General features: G+C 40.3%; 1 protein-coding gene across 1 annotated transcript; it reads left to right on the top strand.

Moving 5' to 3' along the window:
* Positions 1–133: 133 nt before the first annotated feature.
* Positions 134–22,315, top strand: LOC100367485 (isovaleryl-CoA dehydrogenase, mitochondrial-like). The gene is made up of 12 exons (XM_085494030.1): positions 134–311; positions 1,388–1,471; positions 2,004–2,093; positions 6,456–6,507; positions 7,385–7,554; positions 8,161–8,254; positions 9,054–9,187; positions 10,268–10,364; positions 12,319–12,412; positions 20,343–20,424; positions 21,152–21,329; positions 21,955–22,315. The coding sequence occupies exons 1-12, from the start codon at positions 162–164 to the stop codon at positions 22,089–22,091; spliced, it is 1,362 nt and encodes a 453-aa protein (XP_085350156.1). The 5' UTR covers positions 134–161; the 3' UTR covers positions 22,092–22,315.

The raw sequence follows: 22,315 nt of genomic DNA, 5'->3' as shown, positions 1-22,315 counted from the left end.
TTTGTAACTTAGTTGCTTTTATTTTGCTTCAAAGCCTTTTAACCAAAAAACGAAGAAGTGTATACAGGCGAAGTAGGTGGCGCTGTCCAATCGGTTAAAAATCGAATCCGATTGTGAATGCGAATCTGGTGTTAACTTCGGCATCGTATAGTCATTTCAATATGGCGTCAATGTTGGTGCGACATTTGCGATCCTTTCAAAGATATACTCCATCAGTATGTCGAGCTTTCTCATCCACTGTGGATTCTAACTCAACCCCGTCGAAGCGTAGTTATACTTCTTCCGGAGGGCCCGTCACAGAAACGAAACAGGTGAAGTTAAATTCCGAAATGTAATCTGATGAAGTTGTCGAGGGCCATCCGGGGGCACGTCCAAATACTGCTTAGTGATTTGTTAATGCCGGTTGTCACTCACTTAATGCTTAATTTAAATTTCAGGTATTATACTACCAAGTGGATTATCATAAACAATTGATAATGATGGCGTTTGGGTTAATTATTAAAAAAAAAAAAAAAAAAAAAACATCGAAATATTGTTCTAATTTGCTGAAACCACACGTATGTGATATATTTCTGGCCAGAAATAAGCAAATTCACCAGCACGAAATATTAATAAACACACATATTTTGTCATCCTTTCTGCCTCCAATATTCTCAGAAAAACAACCAGTTGTGTGTCTAATCAACAGTTGCCCAGTTTCATGGGTCATCTGTACTTTTCTATACTAGTAAACGAGTCTAACAGCTGACCTAATTAAAGAACGCCCTCACATACTGTAAAATGACTAATTTTCACTGGGTTTAAATTTCACTGATTTACCATTTCGGGCATATTCAGTGGGTTTTAAATTCACGGTTTCGTCATTTAGATAATGTGTTCTATGCTAAATTTTACATATTCACTGTGTTTTAATTTAGCGCATTTTTCCAGTCAGCGAAATAAGCTAAATTAAAACCCAGTGAATAATTACCCCCTTTACAGTATTGTGTTTTAAAGCTGAGAAAAAAAGATAATGGCCTAACAACAACCATATGATTTGTGAGGTATGAATGCTGATAACATGAGAACAGTATATAAAAGCGCAGTATATAAAAAATTATTTGGCATTAAGGTACGTAATGTTCTTTGATGCCTCTGAAGTTCAGTGGATATCAACATCTCCTCCTTCCAATGATTGCCGAAACATCAACAACTTACATCTGCATTGACAAAGGGTATGAGGCAAAAGTCAAAGCTAAACAAATTATCAAGTTTATTCTACAGTGATTGTAGGCATGACTAATAATTTGGATGCTGTCTTTTGACCAACCTGCAAAAGTTGTTTTCATGTACTACACGGTACATGGTAATATAATGTGCTACATATATTTCTTTATTTTCTCTACAGGCCGTATCTGCCTCAGCTTCACCACAGGGTACTTATGTTGATATTGATGATACAATATTTGGATTAACAGATGAACAAAAGCATGTAAGTACCAATGAATTTGAATGAACTTGAACTTCAGAGTTTATTTGGTACCGAGTTTCAAGACCAAATTTGTTCAAATTGCTATAGGCATGAATTAGGCGATTTCCATATATCTCTATTTAAACCATATAAAACAAATTTATTGTTTCCAGTAAAGGTCTAGGAACATGTAGAAAGAAATCATGTTTTTTTTTTTTTTTTTATGAGTTGTAGTCTTATGTTTTTGTAAAAACATAATCATCCTAGTTTAACTACAGATGCAAAGAATTACATCTACCTTAAATTAGTTTTCAGAATAATTTCCTTAATACAACTACATGTACATGGAAAGATGTAAATGAAATAAAAAAAGTACAACATTTGTGAAATGACCATAGATTTGTAAACAATGACACGCTATGGCCATCTGATGCATGCACAGGTGACTACTCTCTCACTTTAAATTAAATTTGGTGTTTAATGCTGTGGGACCAGTCTGCAAACCATAGACGTACAAGTTAAGTTCATTGTAACCTTTTTTTTTTTTTTGCAGTTACGCGAAACAGTGTTCCGATTTTTTCAGACTGAGTTAGCACCGTTTGCAGCCGAGATTGACTCTACTGATGTACATGATAAGAGAAGGGTGAGTGGATGTTATCATCATTATCTGTAGCATCGGGAATCAAAATTAAGGCCTCTCCACCTGTGTACAAATTGCTTGTCCCTGTAGACAGGAGACTAACTTACGAAATGAGCATAGTGCCAAGATGCTAATGCCTCAAGAAATTGCATTCAGTGTTTTAATGACCTTTGAAATGGTGATTAACCAAGTATGAACTTTTTATTATAAATAATGTTTTAATTTATCTTGCTATGGAACGATAGATCAACGATTGAGAACTTTAATGTCAACTTTGTACATATCTTGACATTATCTTATCGCAACTTGTTTTATGATCTAGTCATATGTAACCATTTGTCTCCAAAGCTCTGCCTTTTTTTGGTGCTCACTGCAAGTATAAACCATCCACAATAATTAGACTAAGAACTAACCGTCATAATTGTCATCCCAGATAATGGGTCCTACACATTAAAATAACATAGATGAACAGTACTTTAGCATGTCCCAGTTTGCTTCTATTAGTTTGGTGATAACATTCATAGCCAAGATAAGATTCATTTTTGCTTCCAAATTGTCAAACGTGAAAGTCAAAAATGTTAAAATCCCTCATGTGTATACACAGTTCCACACAACCAGACCTCAGCTCTTGTCTGGACAGAAAATGACAAACATGCAAGTAAAAATGTCAAAAAAGCATGGCTTTCAAATTCTTGACCAAAATGTCCAACCCCCAGATATTGATTATACAGATTTGTTTACATTTTGAATTATTGCGAGTATATATTTATAACATCACACCTGGGTCTGGACCAAAAATGCTTTGAAAATGTTAAACATGCACAATTTCACACCTCTCAATCTCAGCTCCCAAAACTTTGCTTTTTTCACATTTTACTTGTGTCTAATGCAAGTCAAAGTCAAAAGCTGACAGTGCCAAACATTAAAGACTCCGAGGTTGCCTGGCACAATTCAATTTACACCTGTCATTTTAGACAGGCAAAAATTTGATACAACTTAAATATCTGCAAACATATCAATTTTTAATTTGATTGGAAATTTTCAGTTTTCACAAAATATCTTCATATATCAATACGTAATCAACAAAAATAGACTCTGTGGCCACAGACCAGCGACTATCTTTCATTTCAATATGGATTTTAGACAGGTACTTTCATTTTCTGACTATAACCTGGCTATAATCACACTGCATCAAACATTAATACAAAAAATATCAATTAAATTACTGGTATACAATATTCTCTATGACTCTTTTGATACCATCAGTACACAATACCTATCCAATTCTAATACATGTCTCAACCATACATACCGTATTACCCCGGGCACGCACCCAGGGGCCTGAACATACAAAATCAGGAAAAATTGCGGGTGGGCGCTTACCCGAGGACCACCCCAAAAAAGATTTTAAAAAGTTGTTTTTGTGATCGTATGATAAGGTCAAATAAAGGAATGCTTTCGTACACTTTGTACACGTACTTATTTCTTGATTTATGCGAGGTTTCAATAATTGTGAGCACTTGGTCAAGATCTGTGGGAACACTAAGACACAGGGTCGAATTTCAAGAATAAAACTTGTTTTATGTCAGCGAATGAAGTTGTATTACTCACTGAAATTGACTACAAACTATGGTAAATATTGTAATCAATGCACGATTACATTTTTAGTAACCGTGATCAGTTCAAGTCGAAACGGCCAGGAAAAACTACCACTTGTAATCCAAAAAGGCGATGACCTCATTAGCATAATTTTGTTCATGCACGTATTGATACATCGCATCGTAATTACTGAAGAATAGCAGACAGTGTTATGAAACAAAAAAAAACCTTTTATTACTGATGTGAAATGTTTATAAACTATTGTGAATACATAAACATATCCAAATGGCGATACATAAAAAACAGACTGAAAATAAACTCTGGTCGACCTCATTAATATGATTTATTCACGCACCCACACACATGACAAAATTATGATGCAACAAGTTTCCATCGTCGGCATGCCTCATTATGGTTATCGTAATGGACTTGAGGTCGGCAAAATGTTTTTTTCTTCAACAACAGAAAAATAATCCACATGACCGTAATGCCATAGCTGTGATGAGGGATGGAAAGAAAGTAGCAATGTCTCAAAAGTGCTAGCTCCCGTTCAGTCAGCTGGCATTGATGTCGCTGGGTGTATATGATAGAGGGAAGTTGTGCAACCAAATTTGCCGAGTTTGCAGTTTTTCGCCGTTAAAAAAATAACTAAGGCAAAAACTCGCGGTTTTTCAGCATTTTTACCTTGCCCGTACCATAAAAGATGGAAGGGAAAGGTATATTAAGGGAAAAATTTTGTCCGGCGTTGTCGTCGTCGTTAATAATTGTTATTGTGTGCATGATAACTTTACTAATTCTATTCCAAACTTCATCAAACTTGGTCACCTTGTTCATCAGTATAAAGTCTTCCCTGAGTTTGAACAACAGATGTCCTGTATGAAAATATCATGCAAAAATTGAGAAAAACTGATAAAATATTTTGACTGTTTCTACTTGACTGATCACTGGTGATACACATCAAAGGTCACTGATCTCAGTGGAAATATGCATTGTTGTATGTGTTCAATGAAGCAAATGATTTATCTTGTAATAATATCCTTGGTAATGTATCCCTTACTGGGTTTCAAAACCAACTCATGGAGAGATTGCACAGTCTGATACACATTTGCAAACCTACCAATAAATCTTTACAGAAAACAAGATGTCAGAAAATCAATATAAGCACTCCTATGAACTGGGTGCCAAACTTTGATCAAGATCTGAAGCTAATAGAAAATCTGTTTAGTTCAAAGTTATCAAATCAAAAACAATACATAAAAAGCAAAACATTTCATCCATATTTTAAAAAGAAAATTGTTCTAAAATATATGTATTCTGTATTTGACAAACAGTTCATTCGACAAATGAAAACTCACAGGAATATGTTTCAGCTATTAGAACAGAATGATAGACTTTTTATAATACTAGTTTAAAAACGCACTTCAAAGATTGCAGTGTTTGAAGATGTAGATTCTCAGGAGGCAACAGTACTGTTGACTTCTCCCTCCACTGGACACCAACTAACTATTTAAGTTGATTTGCATACAAAGCAGAGCTTGCAACATGATAGCTATTCATAAAGGGTGTTTTTTTTTTACTTTTCATATAATACAGTAGTCACACAATGAGGCAGTTCATATTTGTCTCAGTGAATCATTAATTTTTGACAGACACCTGTACAAAATACTTGGACTAAAGCCAGCTAAAATTTTCTGTTATCTTGCATGTCTTATGAATCTATTCACATCTAAATGCAGCACTTTTTTTTTTTCAATGAGACATTTGTTTTTATACTAAAATATCTGAATTACTTTGAAGAAAGCTGGAAATTATGTCCCTTAAAATAATTAAACAAATAAGGCACCAATGTTTTTGTAAGATATTTACATCTTTTAAGGACATTCGGTAGACTGATTCCCCACTGTTGGTTCAACCCCAAAACTTGTTTGTATTCATAATTAATTATGATAATGCATATTTATATTGAAACAAACTATGATAAAGGGAATTATATTATATAACAACGGCAACATCACCAGAGTTCAACTATGTTTGTAATAAAGACATTATCCTCTATCAATAATCCGCCCCAATTAGAAACATTTCCACTAATTCTTGTGTTTTTTCGACGTTTTTCGAAAAACCTGCGATTAGGCTGCGAAAGTAGAACATTCCGGAGGGGGTGAAACGGAAGAGCCAAACTTAACGCGTAAAAATAGAACGCATATTTTGACCTCTACGTGGCCAACCAATGGCTGGACACGGATACGTTTTTGGTCGTTGCCAAAGAGTCCCGCGTCCATTGCCTGGCGATGCTCTTCCAATGAGTTTTTACGTAAAAACACAAACAAAACAGCCCTTTTCAGGGCCACCACACACTCCAAAAAAAGAACTACCGTAACAAACACACTATTTAAATAAATCAAACGCGTTCGTTTTTGACAAATAAAACTTTCTTGTTGACCTAATTCTTGGCTAAAAATCACCCTGGGCGTTTAACCGAGGATGTCCCCAACATGTAACTTTTGTGAAAACAGGGGGGTGGGCGCTTGCCCAGGGAGGGGCGCGTGCCCGGGGTAATACGGTAATATTACAATGGAATTTTTTTTTTTACGAAAATTATGGAGTTTTTTTCACACATTTAGTGTAATGTAACACATTTCAAACATTTACTGCAGTTTTTTCACTACAATTTAGAATGTAACTGTCCATAGAAATATACAAGCACATGTGGGGGCCATATGTATTGATCATAACTCATTGGTAATTACTTGTTATTTTCACTAGGAGTTTTGGAAGCAATGTGGGAGCCTTGGTTTGCATGGTATAACTGCCCCAGGTAGGTGTGTTTCATAAATACTGCATGGTATAACTGCCCTAGGTATGCGTGTTTCATAAATACTGCATGGTATAACTGTCCCAGGTATGTGTGTTTCATAAATACTGCATGTTATAACTGCCCCAGGTATGTGTGTTTCATAAATACTGCATGGTATAACTACCCCAGGTAAGTGTGTTTCATAAATACTGCATGGTATAACTGTCCCAGGTATGTGTGTTTCATAAATACTGCATGGTATAACTGACCCAGGTAGGTATGTTTCATAAATACTGCATGGTATAACTGCCCCAGGTAGGTGTGTTTCATAAATACTGCATGGTATAACTGCTCCAGGTAGGTGTGTTTCGTAAATACTGCATGGTATAACTGCCCCAGGTATGTGTGTTCATAAATACTGCATGGTATAACTGTCCTAGGTAGGTGTGTTTCATAAATACTGCATGGTATAACTGCCCCAGATAGGCGTGTTTCATGAATACTGCATGGTATAACTGTCCCAGGTATGTGTGTTTCATAAATACTGCATAGTATAACTGCTCAAGGTAGGTGTGTTTCATGAATACTGCATGGTATAACTGTCCCAGGTATGTGTGTTTCATAAATACTGCATAGTATAACTGCTCAAGGTAGGTGTGTTTCATGAATACTGCATGGTATAACTGTCCCAGGTATGTGTGTTTCATAAATACTGCATGGTATAACTGCTCAAGGTAGGTGTGTTTGTCTAATACCGATAATCACCATCATAGAAACTTACTCATTTTCTGTAATAAATAAAAAAATGACATAGACAGATCATCGCTAAAAGTACTTGATATAGAGGCCTCAGAAATAATATAAGGATCTCAGTACTGATGTACTTATTCTATTACAGTTGAATATGGAGGTACTGGTGGCGGCTACTTGGACCATGTTATTGTCATGGAGGAGATGTCAAGGGCAGCAGGGGGAGTGGCATTGAGTTACGGAGCACATTCAAATTTATGTATTAATCAGATATGTAGAAATGGTACTGAAGCACAGAAAGAAAAATATTTACCAAAGGTAATTTTGTAATAATAATCATGGCTTGAATTTATTAGAAATCTAGGGCCACACTTATATCTAATACCATTTTCATTAGTAGCCCAATGAACTACTAACAAATTGCACAATCGTTGCACACTGAGGTTTTCTTTATTATACCATAATTGTCATCATTCAAGATAATCGTAATATGAGGTTATTACGAGAATACCTCCAAGTATGCACGAAGACAGTACACCGGGAGTATCGATCGACGAGCAGCAGAAGTCGATGCATGGCGTACTGTCTGAGTGCATACTTTGAGGTATTCACGTAATAACCTTATTATTATACATATTTTCTTTCCAAGGATACACCATGGGAATGCCAAAATTCAAAATGTTTAGAACAGAATCAGCGAACTTCTTTCTGTGAAGTTTAGTCAAACTCTGGTGGCAGCCATTTTTATTATTAGAGGACGCTTACGCGTGTTATCATTCCATATTTAGAATTTGTTTTTCTTTATACGGTAGGATGAAAATACCGCAACATTGGCACGCTGTAACTAATGGCGTTATGATGACAGATGTATAATAATAACCATTGCTGTGTCCATGCAACATAACAAATGTGTTTTTATTTCAGTTGATTTCTGGTGAACATATAGGGGCACTGGCGATGAGTGAACATGATGCAGGCTCTGATGTTGTCAACATGAGTCTGAAAGCTGAGAAAAGGGGTAGGTTCAACATACTGTAAAGCATTCAATAGACTATTTTATGTTCACTACAAGATCCTGCTTTATGCGTGAAATAAAAAAAATAAAAAACATGACAAATAATGGTCTCATAGCGTTGTAGTAATGTCAAAACATTGCATGAAATTCAACAAATGCTAATTTAAGTATTTTGGGGGATATTTCCGCACTTAATAATGTACTATACAAATTTGATGATGGTCAATTTTGATGAAGTAAAGGTATCTCTATGCAATATTTCTCACTTCTCACTAATAAGAGAAATTTAAATTCAAAATCCAATTTTTTAGCAGGCGTTTGGTTTAGTTTGTTACATATGGCGAGAAAATCATTTGTATTCAAAGATGGGTACTTATAGCTGTCAAGAATTATTAAAAAATTCTTATGATTACAATTCATTTTTTTATGAAGTTATGTTTATTTTTGCATCATTTTAGGCAGTTTTGTAACAGGAATAAAATCCAATAAGTTGATAACATGCGTCAAAATCAATAATTCTGACACTTAAGAAATGTGATAACAATTTTCACCTTCATTGATTAGGCTGATTACCAATGATTAGGTGATAAGTAAAACTTCAACACTTTGGGTTATTTATCCCAATTAAGGACTTTCATAAACTATTTCATTTGTAATTTACTTTTTTCATAGCATAGTGATCACAGTGTACACAGTTTATAGTTAAATCTGTAAATGTAGCTTACTCCCTGTGACATACAGGGGACACACAGTTTTAATTCTCAGTTATACATTGCCAATATGTTGTATTGCTTTGTTACAGGAGACTACTACGTACTAAATGGTACCAAGTTTTGGATTACGAATGGAATGGATGCAGATACGCTTATTATCTATGCCAAGACTGATATGTCTTCTCAACCACAACATGGTATTTCTGCTTTCATTGTTGAAAAGGTGGGAACTACTTGGATTGTTGTTAGAGTTAAGCTTGGTGAATATCTTGCAATATGTTCTACATGTATGATCTGATTTTGAAGTTGGTCCGCTTGCACCTGCAAACATCATGACTGAATAGTTCGTCCACCACTAACATATTTGTGCTTTGTGTTTGGTGACTTGTGTTCAATCTCAAGATTGAGCTAGTGGTTGTTCACAAATTGGTTATTCCACAAAACTTGATTTCAAATACTAGGATAGGAGTCTTCTCTCTAGCCAGAATTAGACCTGATATTGAGAACACAAATATACATGTGTATCTAGAAAATGTGTCCAAAGTATTTACCAATCACTGGGCTATATCTTTTATAGAATTGTTTATCTTTCTGTATCAAAAACCTGTTTCCCCATGTTTTTCCATTAACAAATTGTTTATCTCGTAATGAATATGAGCAAATATAATTGGCTGGTCGTTCTTAGTCATCGTCTGGGCGCCAGATACTACATGATTGCAGTCAGTGATTTATCAACATTATTAATTATTGTGACTCGGTCGGCAACTAGAAATTCTCAGTCATAAACACCTGCACATCACGCACACACTTAGTATCATTGGACTAGAAATATACCATGCTCATCCTCATACAAAAATTATATCTGGCTAGATAGAACCTTTTAGGTGTGAATTATTTAATTTAAGTGCATTCCTTTTAATTAATTGAAATGAATTATTTTTATTTTTTTGCATGGTTAAGGTTGTTCTATAGATATTTATGTGAAAAAAATGTCTGTCAAAAATCCCTTTTCTTCTGTCCACAAATGTTATGTGTGTGTAGCATTATTATGTACAACTTTCTAATCAATACCATATGAGAAGGTGTTAATGAGACTCGGTTGGACCACCTGAGAGTGCGAAACAATAGAAAATTATGTAATAATGTGTTTCCTGAGCAACTGTAACGGTAAATAAGTTGTAACTTTCTCAACAATATTATGATATATTCCTTCAGTATATTTTATGTAATTTCATTTCATGTTTTCTTTGACAAATTGTTACACACAGCAAGAAAAATGAATTCCATTTCTTGTTTCTTGCAGGGATTTCCGGGATTCAGTACTGGTCTAAAACTTGACAAACTGGGAATGCGAGGCTCACCAACAGGAGAATTAATTTTTGATGAATGTAAAGTTCCTGGTAAGTTATTAGAAGCACTATAAATGCACTGTGCATCTCTACATGAAGGTTTACCGTGCTTGTCATTACAGTATTGGAATTGTATTAATTGCGAATACAGGGACAGGTGACTTGTCGCATACGACTTGTTTACCACTTCCGTGTGACTGAGAATGTTCTAGAACCGTACTGTGTCTGGGTGGAATTTTTAGAAACTGGTTGAATAGGTAATGGAACATTCTAGAAATTTGTAGTAAGTTCTAGACTTATCATGTATGCTGATGTAATGGTCTATTTATAGACAGTGTGGGTATATATAGGGGAGTTGTTCAGCACTGAGATCAGATCGGAGATCTCGTTGAATTGTATTGGAGTTTAAGTATCTAGTTATTGGAGGTTTGGAGTTTTACCGAGTTATTGTATTTGATGTTTGCAGAGTATAATAATACCAGTACCAGTTGAAACCTCATCTGTTGACTCCGTGTTTGTATGTTATCATCGCCGCCAGGGAAGTCTTTATGTTACTGTTGCCATTTTGGTATTTGAACCATCACACCTGTACTATACCAATTACGGTAATATTACGTTGCGTGTGACATGACTGCATCAATGAGAATAAAGTGGCATTCTATATGATGTGTTTCGGTGCATCTTGTTCTAATATTCAAGTGTATGGGTGTATGCAACAAGTCTACCACTACCGCCATGACAATTTTTTTTCAGTAGTTTACGTTTTTAAAAATATTCTGTGATGTAGACTTGTCTTTGTTGATTGAAAATTGAAAAATAAACATAATGTATTATAGTTTACCAAGTCGCAACGAAATTGTCCTGCCAACTGTTTTGTGTAACCAATTTTTAAAAATGCAATTATCAAATTCATTCTCTAGTTCTACTAGTTTTCTCCTACTTTTAATAACGTGTTGCATAAATATGTTTTGAGTGTGCAATATTCAAATCACCTTGAAATCCCTAGAGATGAAGCAGTTGCCTGTACCTGTATTCTCTAGTATCTTTAACAGATTCAGTAAATTGAAACATGCAATTGAAACTCAATGCTTTTTGTTATGCAATATGGTTTTGAATTTGGAACATGCTCAGAACAACTACTGGATGTAAAATGTTCGATGTTTGTTTGGACGTGTTGGCAACAAATGCCATGTAGCTTTAGAAGGGAGGGATCTAAAATGCACAGGTACTGGAAAACAGCTGTTCATTGCAAACTATTGGAAACGTTTCACAATTATATTTTATTTATTAAGAAGACTGTATTCAAATTGTTTTATGGAAAGTCTGGCATGTGATTGGACCTGGTGACACCCTAAGATGCTGAAAATTCAATCACAACTGAATCTAACAATTTGTTTAATATTTGGCTATTTGTAAACTACTGCAATAAGTAGTACCCAAATTTTGAATGAGAAAGTTATAATATTTAAAGACGTATGAGTTATAAGCCGTCACACTTGTTTACATTTTTTGTGCATACGCATGTGCATTGACTAGTTGGCAAGAACCGGCCATTTGCTTTGAAGATAAAATAAAGGCGTTGTTTGCTGCCTCTGTTATTGAATATTCCTGTTAATAAAACAACTTAAAGGTGATGTTGTCACCGCAGATTATGAGCTAGTATTGATCGATGAGCAACATTTGTTATCATGCTGGGTGGTAAAATTGTGATGTCACAGTGTGACAGCTTATAGCGATATACATATTAAATGGTTTGGTTGATTTTCAGGTGCCTCTATTAGATTGTGGATTCTTGGCAAAACTGACTTAGAATTAGTTTCAATTTTGAATATTAAACTTAGCCAAAAATCAATCTGACATTTTACATTGAGACTTGTTCTAGTTGGGTGACTTGTTTTGTTCATAAATCTAATTTGTACAGCCTGTAAACTTTAATACATTTATCAAGAAATATCAGTTAAAAGGAATTTGTCAAATATTATTATTTTTACTTTTTTTCTTGCAGCTGAAAATATGCTTGGCAGCGTGAACAAAGGTGTGTATGTATTAATGAGTGGTTTAGACTTGGAGAGACTTGTGTTGTCAGGAGGCCCATTGGGGTAAGATATCAAATTCACTACGTTCAATTACCCACCATAGACTCCGGTCAGTCAAAATGACTATTTTGAACTGTAGGCATTAATCAGCGATTCTGCCGGTGACGGAGAGATAGAATCCAGGTCAGGGGAAGCCCCATGACCTCAAGATTCTTTTACCCCTTACGTCATGAACCCACGTGACCGAGGCCACCTGGCAGCACCACAGGTAGCCGTCCTTCACTCTTAATTTCTCTCCGCCTCGAGTGGAGATGAAATCTAGCGAGCTCTGCTGGATCGCCTGCTTTTTTCCTGTCCGGATTTATAGCTTGGGTTGTTGCCGCTGCTCGGCATCCGACATGGTAGCTGGTAGGATTAGTTTTCCTTGTCTTTTTTTACCCTCGTGTCGTTTTCCCCTTTGTGTGTAGTATTTTTCACAGCAAAGAAATCAAAATCCGGCGCCACTACGTAATCACATGTTGATTTCATGGCGGCACCTTTTACAACTGTAATTCGTCTCCCTCATGCATGTCGTCTTTTATTTTTAATGTATTTAGCAATATATCGATGTAATGACAGCTCCAAGGCTCGCTGCCTTTTTCTTCCGGTCTCCTCGTCTTTCGAGCCGACTGTACAGTGGTTTATTCAGAATCTACCAGCATAGAACCCGCATCCGAGATGCTTTGTCGTGGCTACATGTGGGTTCCGGGTTTCTTTTCGCGTGAAAGCGTGTTTTTTTCACTGGAGTTCTGAGGCCTGAGATTTTCTTTCAGAGCCATCAAAATCGCTGACACTGACCCTGACCGCGTCACAGCAAGGTCGCGCGTCCAGTAAACAAATCGGTTAAAGTGAGTTGCGTGTTTTGCATGAGTGGAAAGTCCTCACGCTCGGCTACCGGTACTTCATGTACCGGGACGTCGAGTAAGAGGCCCGACGGCGGAGGTACCGATATTTTCTCGGTCTCCCCTGCTGATCGGAGGGCATCCTCACAGTCTGTTTTTTCAGGCGGTGTTTTTTACCCGATTTTACCGGCTGCAGCGAGGCTGTGCCCCTGGAGGCTTTCCTCCTATGGGGCCCGTTGCGGGTCTCTTCGTGGACCCTTCCTCGCACGGCGCCGAGTTTGCCTCCGAGTTGAGGGCTTTGGTCGAAGGACTGTCGGGGCAATTGCGTCCCTGGCAGGCCGGGTAGATCAGACGCAGTCGGAGCGAGCTGTCTCCACTGTGTCCCCTCGGTGGGCAAGCAGGAAGAAACAGGAAAGCATGTTTGCATTCAAACACGTCTCTTCCGGGGAACCCCCGTTCCCAGTCACGGCTCTCCCACTATTTTGGGGGGTGGCCGAGGCTCAGGCTAATTGCACCGGTCCTTCTCTGGATCCGCGGGCACTGAATGCCAACGGGGTGCTGGCAGCCAAGTCTCCGATCTCGGGGCAGGGCTTTCAGGGCAGGGCACTCGTTGACACCCCCCCCCCCCCACTTTTAGCCAGCTAGGGTTCGTTACGCGGTAACGGTACAACGGTAACGAATTTATCCTTGTGTCCGGTCCCCGCTGTGGGTTTTGACTACTTTCTTACCGACCCACGGGCGTCCCCAGAGGGAACCGACCCTGTCATGAGACGCACAGTCGAACACGCTCCCTCTCACATATTTTAAGTTAAAGGAGACGCAGTTCGCTTGCGTTGGATACAGCCGGTACTCCGGGCGGTCCCTCAGAGTCATCCATCTGTATGACTCGGTGAGCCACGCTTTTGGGGTGAGGCGGAGTATCATCGATCCCAGTGATACGATGTATATACCCCCACCCTTGATCCTAAAGTGACCACCTAAGGTGGCTTCAACACTTATGGGATCACAGGCGTCGGGATCCAAAGCAACCCCGTCGGCACATCTCTCCCCTGTCCGTCTGAGTGCGGAGTGGGGCGCAGAGCATGCAAACGGTGTTGATGGGCGGCGTTGGTCAGCCGCGGAGGATGTAATGCTTAAGGCCCCCGGGTGGGGATAACGTTAGGCAACACTTCCCACTGGACCAAACGCTACCCGGTCGGTGTGTCTCGGGATCAGACCCCATAGCGTGGGATGAGACCAAAACGCCCCCAACCGGATTCCAAGGCTCCTTCCCCAGACCCCGGTACCACGAATTTGGCAAACCGGGCAAAGGGGGATAGCCGCGTTCCATGGGTGTCTTTGCCAATTGAGGACGACCCATCTAGCCCTGAGGGCAGAGTTGCTTGAGCGCATTATTATGCGTGCCCAGCACTCTGGTGACCTTGGAGGCAGAACGCACCAGCCTCCTAGACCAGGCGACATTTTTACTGGTGGGCCACCGCACATCTACGTGCGACACCCCCTAGTGTTGCCTGGCTCGCTTGGCCAGGGCCACTACTGTGCTATGAGACGCGGCCTTAGACGCACGTGTTTTCGCCGACAAGCTGAGCTGGGGTACGTCCCCCACCTCAATGACGCAGACTGGACACCCTCCACCCTTTTTGTTCAGGGAATGGTGGGTACAGTCTCGAAGCTTCGGAGTGCAATGAATCAGAGGGTTCAGATCGAATTCGCTAGCCAGTTGGTCCTGCCATGGGCAAGCGGAGGGCACCCCATGCACAGAAAACAAAACGCCCTAGGGCGTTGTCCGCTAGCCAGAGTCAGCCAGGAGGCAATCGCTTATACCCTTCCATGGGAGGGAAGGGTAGTGGCGCGCCCCCAGGGAGGTAAGAGCCAGGTGGTGGCTCCTCACCCTCTCTGGGCGGACGTCCACCCGGCAGCAGGGGAAGCATGTTTGACGCTCACCTCTGCAACCGGGGGGGACAGGCACGTGTTCGGTGAGTGGCCAGATCACAACTTAGTGACTACTTCAGGCCTTGGGGAACTCGCCTCATGGGGGAAGGGAGCACTCCCCCCCCCCCCTTGCAACTGCCGAACACATGGCCACACATCCCTGTCGTACACAGATTGCGCCGGTGTAGTCCGGTTTGGAGACGGCAGGTGACCGATACCTGAATCTTTCCAGGTGGTGACATCCGTTTACGGCATACCGCTGAAATCTCCATTTCTCCCCGTCAGTGTCTCCCCTGTTGGGAACTGCCAGGGGACTCCCGCAAGGCGGAAGCAATCAGACAGGATGTAGCAGTTTGCTGGGGAAAGACTCCATACACAGGGTACATCAGCCGGAACTAAGTCCAGGCTTCTACCCAAATGTGTTCGTAGTACCAAATCTACAAGTGGCAGGCGTCCAGTTTTGGACCTAGACAGACTGAATCAGTACGTGCCCCTCGATCGGTTCCACATGGAGACACCATTCAGGGTTCTTCTCTCCATCCACCGTTTTGACTGGCTAGCCCCGCTAGACTTAAGCGGGGCCTACCTGCACGTACCGATGCACCTAGCGAGTTGCCATCTCCTTCGAATCATATTCGCCCGGTATAACGCTTGTTATAACGCCGAGCTCTCCTATGGGAACTAGATAGGTGGGTTTCGATCTCGGACCAAGTGAAGGAAGCCCTGCCCTGGTGGTCGTCTCTGACCAACCTCGGGCAGAGGGGCCCCCTTGGACCCGCTCGCCGCAGGTATGACTCTGGTTACAGATGCCTCCCCCAGGGTTGGGGAGCGCATCTATTGGACGAACAAGCCCAAGGATATGGCTCCTGCATAGTTTTGGGACCACCGTAGCAACCGGCTCGAACTGTGAGCAGTGTACTTAGCACTACCACGCTTTCTACCTGTAGTTCGAGACAACAGAGTCCTGCTCCGCACAGACAACGCAGCGGTGGTCTCCTTCAAGAAGGAGGGGGGACGCATTCCCCATCGTTGTCAGTCCTAGCGGAGCAAAATCCTCCTTTGGTGCCTGGAATACAATGTGGAGCTAACCGCACACCACCTTCCAGGGGTGAGGAACAGTCTGGCGACGCCCTTTCAGGGCGACTCCGTCTCTAGAACACGGAGTGGCTGATACCCCAGTGGGTAGCCTCCAGGCTGTTTCAGCTGTGGACGGTCCAAGGTTAGACCGTTTGCCGCACCCCGGAACACCAAGCTCCCGACGTACGTAACACTCCTGCTGACTCCAGGAGCCTTGGCCAGGGTCGCTTTGCTACCCCGCGGATCCACTTAGTTGTGTACGCTTTTCCTCCCTTCCCGCTAGTCCACCGGGCACCGGAGAAGACTTCGACAGGTGCACACCTGCATATTATCATTGGTTGCACCCAATTGGCCGAACAGGGCCTAGTTTCCACTTCTGTCGGAAACGATAGTCGAAACATCAGCAGTGCTTCCGGACTTACCGGACATGCCGTCCCAACCAGACGGCGCACTACCACGAGCCCAGCGGGTATCACTTACCCGCATAGAGGCTCTCATTAGACCCGCACATACGAAAGCTTTATCTGAGCGGGCTGCCAACGTCCTGGCCAGGGCGAACTGGGATTCCACCAATGCAGCCTACATTTCTAGGCTGCGAGCATACACTGGTTAGTGTAGCGGAAGGGAGATTGATCGATACCATCCCTCTATTGGCCAGGTAGCAGGCTCCTTCGTCCACCTGTTTGACGAAGTGGGTTTGTCCTACGCAGCGATCGTTGGCTACAGGTCGGCCTTGTGCCCCACCATTCAAATGTACGGGAACAAGACTAACCGATTGTCCTACTATTAGGAGACTAATTACTGCTTTCCAGACGCTGAGACCCCATGCAAGGGAACTGCTCAACTGGGACTTGTCAGCTGTGTTGTTCGCTCTAAGCAGACCGCCTTTTGAGCCTCTCCAATCAGCACCACTCAATTTTTTGATGTGGAAAATAGTCTTCCTACTGGCCCTCGCCTCAGGTAGGCGCCGGTCAAAGCTAGGCACGCACTATCCTTTGCGAACGGTTGTGCCGCTTTTATGGGCGATCAAGTTGTACTAAGACACGAATCGGGTTCTCGCCAAGAACCAAATCCCAGGACACGATCCTCAACCGATCGTCATCCCCTGGCTGGCAAATATTGTCAGTCCGGAAGATCAGGAGGAATTGCTTCTCTGCCCGGTCCGAGCGCTGAGTTGCTACGAGAACCATACCAGGTTTTCTAGACGGGGAACCAAACACATGTTTTTGTGTTACGGCCCTGACAAGCGGGATAAGCCGGTTTCCCCGACTTCCATCCCCAGGTGGATTACTGCGAGTGTACTGGAGGTCTATATTACACTATCCTCCTCAACACAGACCTTGCAGAGACACCAAGTACAAGAACATGAGGTCCGTGCGATTGCTAACTCACTAGCGCTAGCGTCAGGTGCCCCCCTCAAACACATTCTGAAGGCAGGCTTCTGGAGAACGCAGAACGTCTTCATCAACTACTACCTAAGAGACACCCAATCTATTGAGCAGGGTCTCTTCAGGTTAGGCCCCGTCGTAGCGGGTCAGGCCTTGTTTGCTGACCCAGCCCGAACGACTGCAGGGGCCTCTGCGCATAGGCGATAAGTCAGTCTCTGCATTTTTGCGGGCAGATTGTCTGTTCCACTAGCACTTCCTGGAAGCTCCCAGGTTTCGCTTCTGTCGACCTACGCCCTCATGCGAACTGTTTCGGTCCTACTTCAAGCTTATCACCCCCGAGTTCGGCTTGGGTCTAGCTTTCTCGGGCACACCGAACCCTGTCACCACAGCAGCATTGGTTTCTTGCTTCGGGGACAGCACAGGCAAGGTAAGACACCACCCTTCTTGGGTCTTAACTTAGGTTTTTGGGTGTGTTTTCATCCCGGACTGGGGAAAAGTCTTTCATCATTCTCCTTTTTTTCTGTTTGCTTGGAAAAACCCGCCACCTATCTGTGTCTGACTCTGCCTACAGTTCAAAATAGTCATTTTGACTGACCGGAGTCTATGGTGGGTAATTGAACGTAGTGAATTTAGGCGAGGGTTCTCCGAACCCGCCTATTCACATAGTTCATACCCACCATAGACTCCGGGTCCCCCCAACCTCCCCACTCTTTCCGTCGCGTTGGTCTAAGTCCTCGAGGCGGAGAGAAAGGAACCAGAGTGAAGGACGGCTACCTGTGGTGCTGCCAGGTGGCCTCAGTCACGTGGGTTCATGACGTAAGGGGTAAAAGAATCTTGAGGTCATGGGGCTTCCCCTGACCTGGATTCTATCTCTCCGTCACCGGCAGAATCGCTGATTAATGCCTACAGTTCAAAATAGTCATTTTGACTGACCGGAGTCTATGGTGGGTATGAACTATGTGAATAGGCGGGTTCGGAGAACCCTCGCCTAAATTAATCACTATTATTGTACACATGTATCACCATATTGCCTTAAAGGGCGGTTGTTGGCGCACAGCGTGTGTTCGAATTTCATTTAAATAAACAATGTATTTTCCACACGTTGCATACGTTGCAATAGTCCCATATCAAACAGGATGTGGCGCGACGACTGCCGTCCTTTAAGTTATACCATGCCTCAGTGTGTACCTTATTAGAAAATGCGAATTCCTAATATGCTGGACATGTTTGAAAAAAGTTTATGAATTTTTTTTTAAACACGTCTTGCAAGAAAGTGGGACAAATTAGCTGTGTTGATGATAAAGTCAACAGTCCAGAGCTATTCATTTTCACTGATTGTCCATTGATGTCAATTTTAATTTTTTTGACTACCGTACTTCTTAAAAACTGTCAGCTGTATAAATACATCCAGAGCAATGTCCTAGTAATACCTTCTATTAACTGCAGTGTTTTCTGTCTTCTATGTTCTCATATCCTCAGACTAACAATGACACAGACATCCAGAGCAATGTACTAGTAATACCTGCTATTAACTGCAGTGTTTTCTGTCTTCTATGTTCTCATATCCTCAGACTAACAATGACCACAGACATCCAGAGCAATATACTAGTAATACCTGCTATTAACTGCAGTGTTTTCTGTCTTTCTATATTCTCATATCCTCAGACTAACAATGACCGCAGACATCCAGGGCAATATACTGGTAATACCTGCAATTAACTGCAGTGTTTTCTGTCTTTCTATGTTCTCATATTCTCAGACTAACAATGACCGGAGACATCCAGAGCACTAAACTAGTAATACCTGCTATTAACTGCAATGTTTTCTGTATTTCTATGTTCTCATATTCTCAGTCTAACAATGACCACAGACATCCAGAGCAATATACTAGTAATACCTGCTATTAACTGCAATGTTTTCTGTCTTTCTATGTTCTCATATTTTCAGACTAACAATGACACAGACATCCAGAGCAATATACTAGTAATACCTGCTATTAACTGCAGTGTTTTCTGTCTTTCTATGGTCTCATATTCTCAGACTAACAATGACCGCAGACATCCAGAGCAATATACCGGTACTAGTAATACCTGCTATTAACTCCAGTGTTTTCTGTCTTTCTATGTTCTCATATTCTCAGACTAACAATGACCGCAGACATCCAGAGCAATATACTAGTAATACCTGCTATTAACTCCAGTGTTTTCTGTCTTTCTATGTTCTCATATTCACAGACTAACAATGACCACAGACATCCAGAGCAATATACTAGTAATACCTGCTATTATCTGCACTGCAGTGTTTTCTGTCTTTCTATGTTCTCATATTTTCAGACTAACAATGACACAGACATCCAGAGCAATATACTAGTACCGTAATACCTGCTATTAACTGCAGTGTTTTCTGTCTTTCTATGGTCTCATATTATCAGACTAACAATGACCGCAGACATCCAGAGCAATATACTAGTAATACCTGCTATTAACTGCAGTGTTTTCTGTCTTTCTATGTTCCCATATCCTCAGACAAACAATGACACAGACATCCAGAGCAATATACTAGTAATACCTGCTATTAACTGCAGTGTTTTCTGTCTTTCTATGTTCTCATATTCTCAGACTAATAATGACACAGACATCCAGAGCAACATACTGGTAATACCTGCTATTAACTGCAGCGTTTTCTATCTTTCTATATTCTCATATTCTTTAATAGGCTGATGCAAGCTGCCCTCGATGTAGCCTTCCCATATTTACATGCAAGAAAAGCTTTTGGAAAACCTATTGGAACATATCAGGTAATTGTTGTAAACAAGAGTTATCTCTAAGCCTTTTGCACTAAACTTGCTGAACTTGAATGCGAAGTAGTGTGTTTTTGTCAGTGAGTTAAACTATGATATGATATAAGACGACAAAATCTAGTGGTTTACAAAATTTGTTGGTTTCAATTTGAAATTGATTCAAGTTATTGTTTACAGGAACTCTGATTGATTGATCCAGCTCCTCAGTGATCTAAATCACATCATTTAATTTAAAAAATGGCAAATTCAGTTTTTCTTGGCATGATCTCTCTCAGGTTCATGGGGATGGCCATTTATGGTCAGCTTTAGCAAAACCGCCTGAATCGGACAATGCAATAAATATAAGAATATTTATCGATGTCATTTTGTTGTGCAATTTGATTTTAAATGGTTGACTGGTGGCAAGCCTAAACCAATTTTAATTCAAACTTGGTATCAACAATACACAAGTTTTGTTTGTTTGTTCAGGATTTGATTCAAAATGTTCAACTGGTTTACATGTGGATTATGCAGTTTTGTTTCTACAAATATAATTAGAATGACTTCACTGCTCGAAAGTGAAACTTTGACGAGACAAAAATGGTGCCATTTGTAGTTGATATGCTAAATATTTTATATTTGTTTTATTATTATCTATCTTTCATTGTTTATAATTGACAGAATCATTAAAAACTAGATGGAGATTTTTGTTGACTTATATTAAGGTATTTTTGTTTAATTTCAGTTAATGCAAGGCAAGATGGCTGACATGTACACTCGTCTCAGTGCATGCAGGTCCTATGTATATGGTGTGGCTAGGGCCTGTGATGAGGGACACTTCAACAATAAAGACTGTGCTGGTGTTATCTTGTATTCTGCGGAGAATGCCACACAAGTTGCATTAGATGCTATACAGTGTCTTGGTAAATAAACAAGTTGCATTACTATGATGTAGTTTAAATACTGTAAAATACTTTATTTTTGCTTGGAATTAATTTTTGCTATTTTCACTGAAGGAATGGTACAGTGAAAATAAAATCCAGGGAATATACCTTTTTTCCTATATTTTTCATTCAACTCATCAAAAATCATTGAAAATAAATTCCATACAAAACACCCAAAAGTTGTTTTCAGTGAAAATTAATTCCAGCTAAAATAAAGTATTTTACAGTAGAGAGGTGGTCATACCAGCCTGTCATGTATTTCCGACCGTATGTGTGATTAACAATTACAATTTGAACATATTTGAAAAACAAATATTTTTAGAAAAAAAGGTGTCTATTTCGGTCAAGGGTTATTTTCATGTTGAATAACATCAACAATGCTTGGCTTTATTTCTGGCCAAAGCAAAATATGATGAACAAAAGAAATATTAGCTAAGTTATGAGCTAACTAGACTGAATTTGTTAAAACTCAGGTGCAACTTGTAGATACACTTGGTAAAAATGAATCTGGTGAAATTAAAGTGACACACAGTATATTGATAATTTTGTGTACATTTCGATCAATTTATTTCTAACATTTGTTAACATTTTCTCATGATTGCAGGTGGTAATGGCTACATCAACGAATATGCTACTGGTAGGCTACTCAGAGATGCCAAGCTGTATGAAATTGGAGCCGGAACAAGCGAAATTAGAAGACTTATTATTGGAAGGTCTTTTAATGCACAGTTTAAAGATTAAATATTTTATTATATATCTGAAGTGTATATTATAACACTGCTATACATTTTAACTGGTTGGATGAACTACAATTATTGCGATAATATCTGTCTGAATAGATCAACTTTTCTGTCAGTCCATAAACCTGTCTATTTGAAAAAAAACTAACTGGTTTGTATCAAGTACAATAATTATGATAAAACCTGTCTAAATGAAAAAAAGACTTGTTACGTTTCCACATGAAA

The sequence above is a fragment of the Saccoglossus kowalevskii genome, chromosome 19 (genome assembly GCF_978046115.1).
Source record: "Saccoglossus kowalevskii chromosome 19, keSacKowa6.1, whole genome shotgun sequence".
Lineage (NCBI taxonomy): Eukaryota > Metazoa > Hemichordata > Enteropneusta > Harrimaniidae > Saccoglossus > Saccoglossus kowalevskii.
This window is presented reverse-complemented; position numbering and strand designations above follow the sequence as displayed.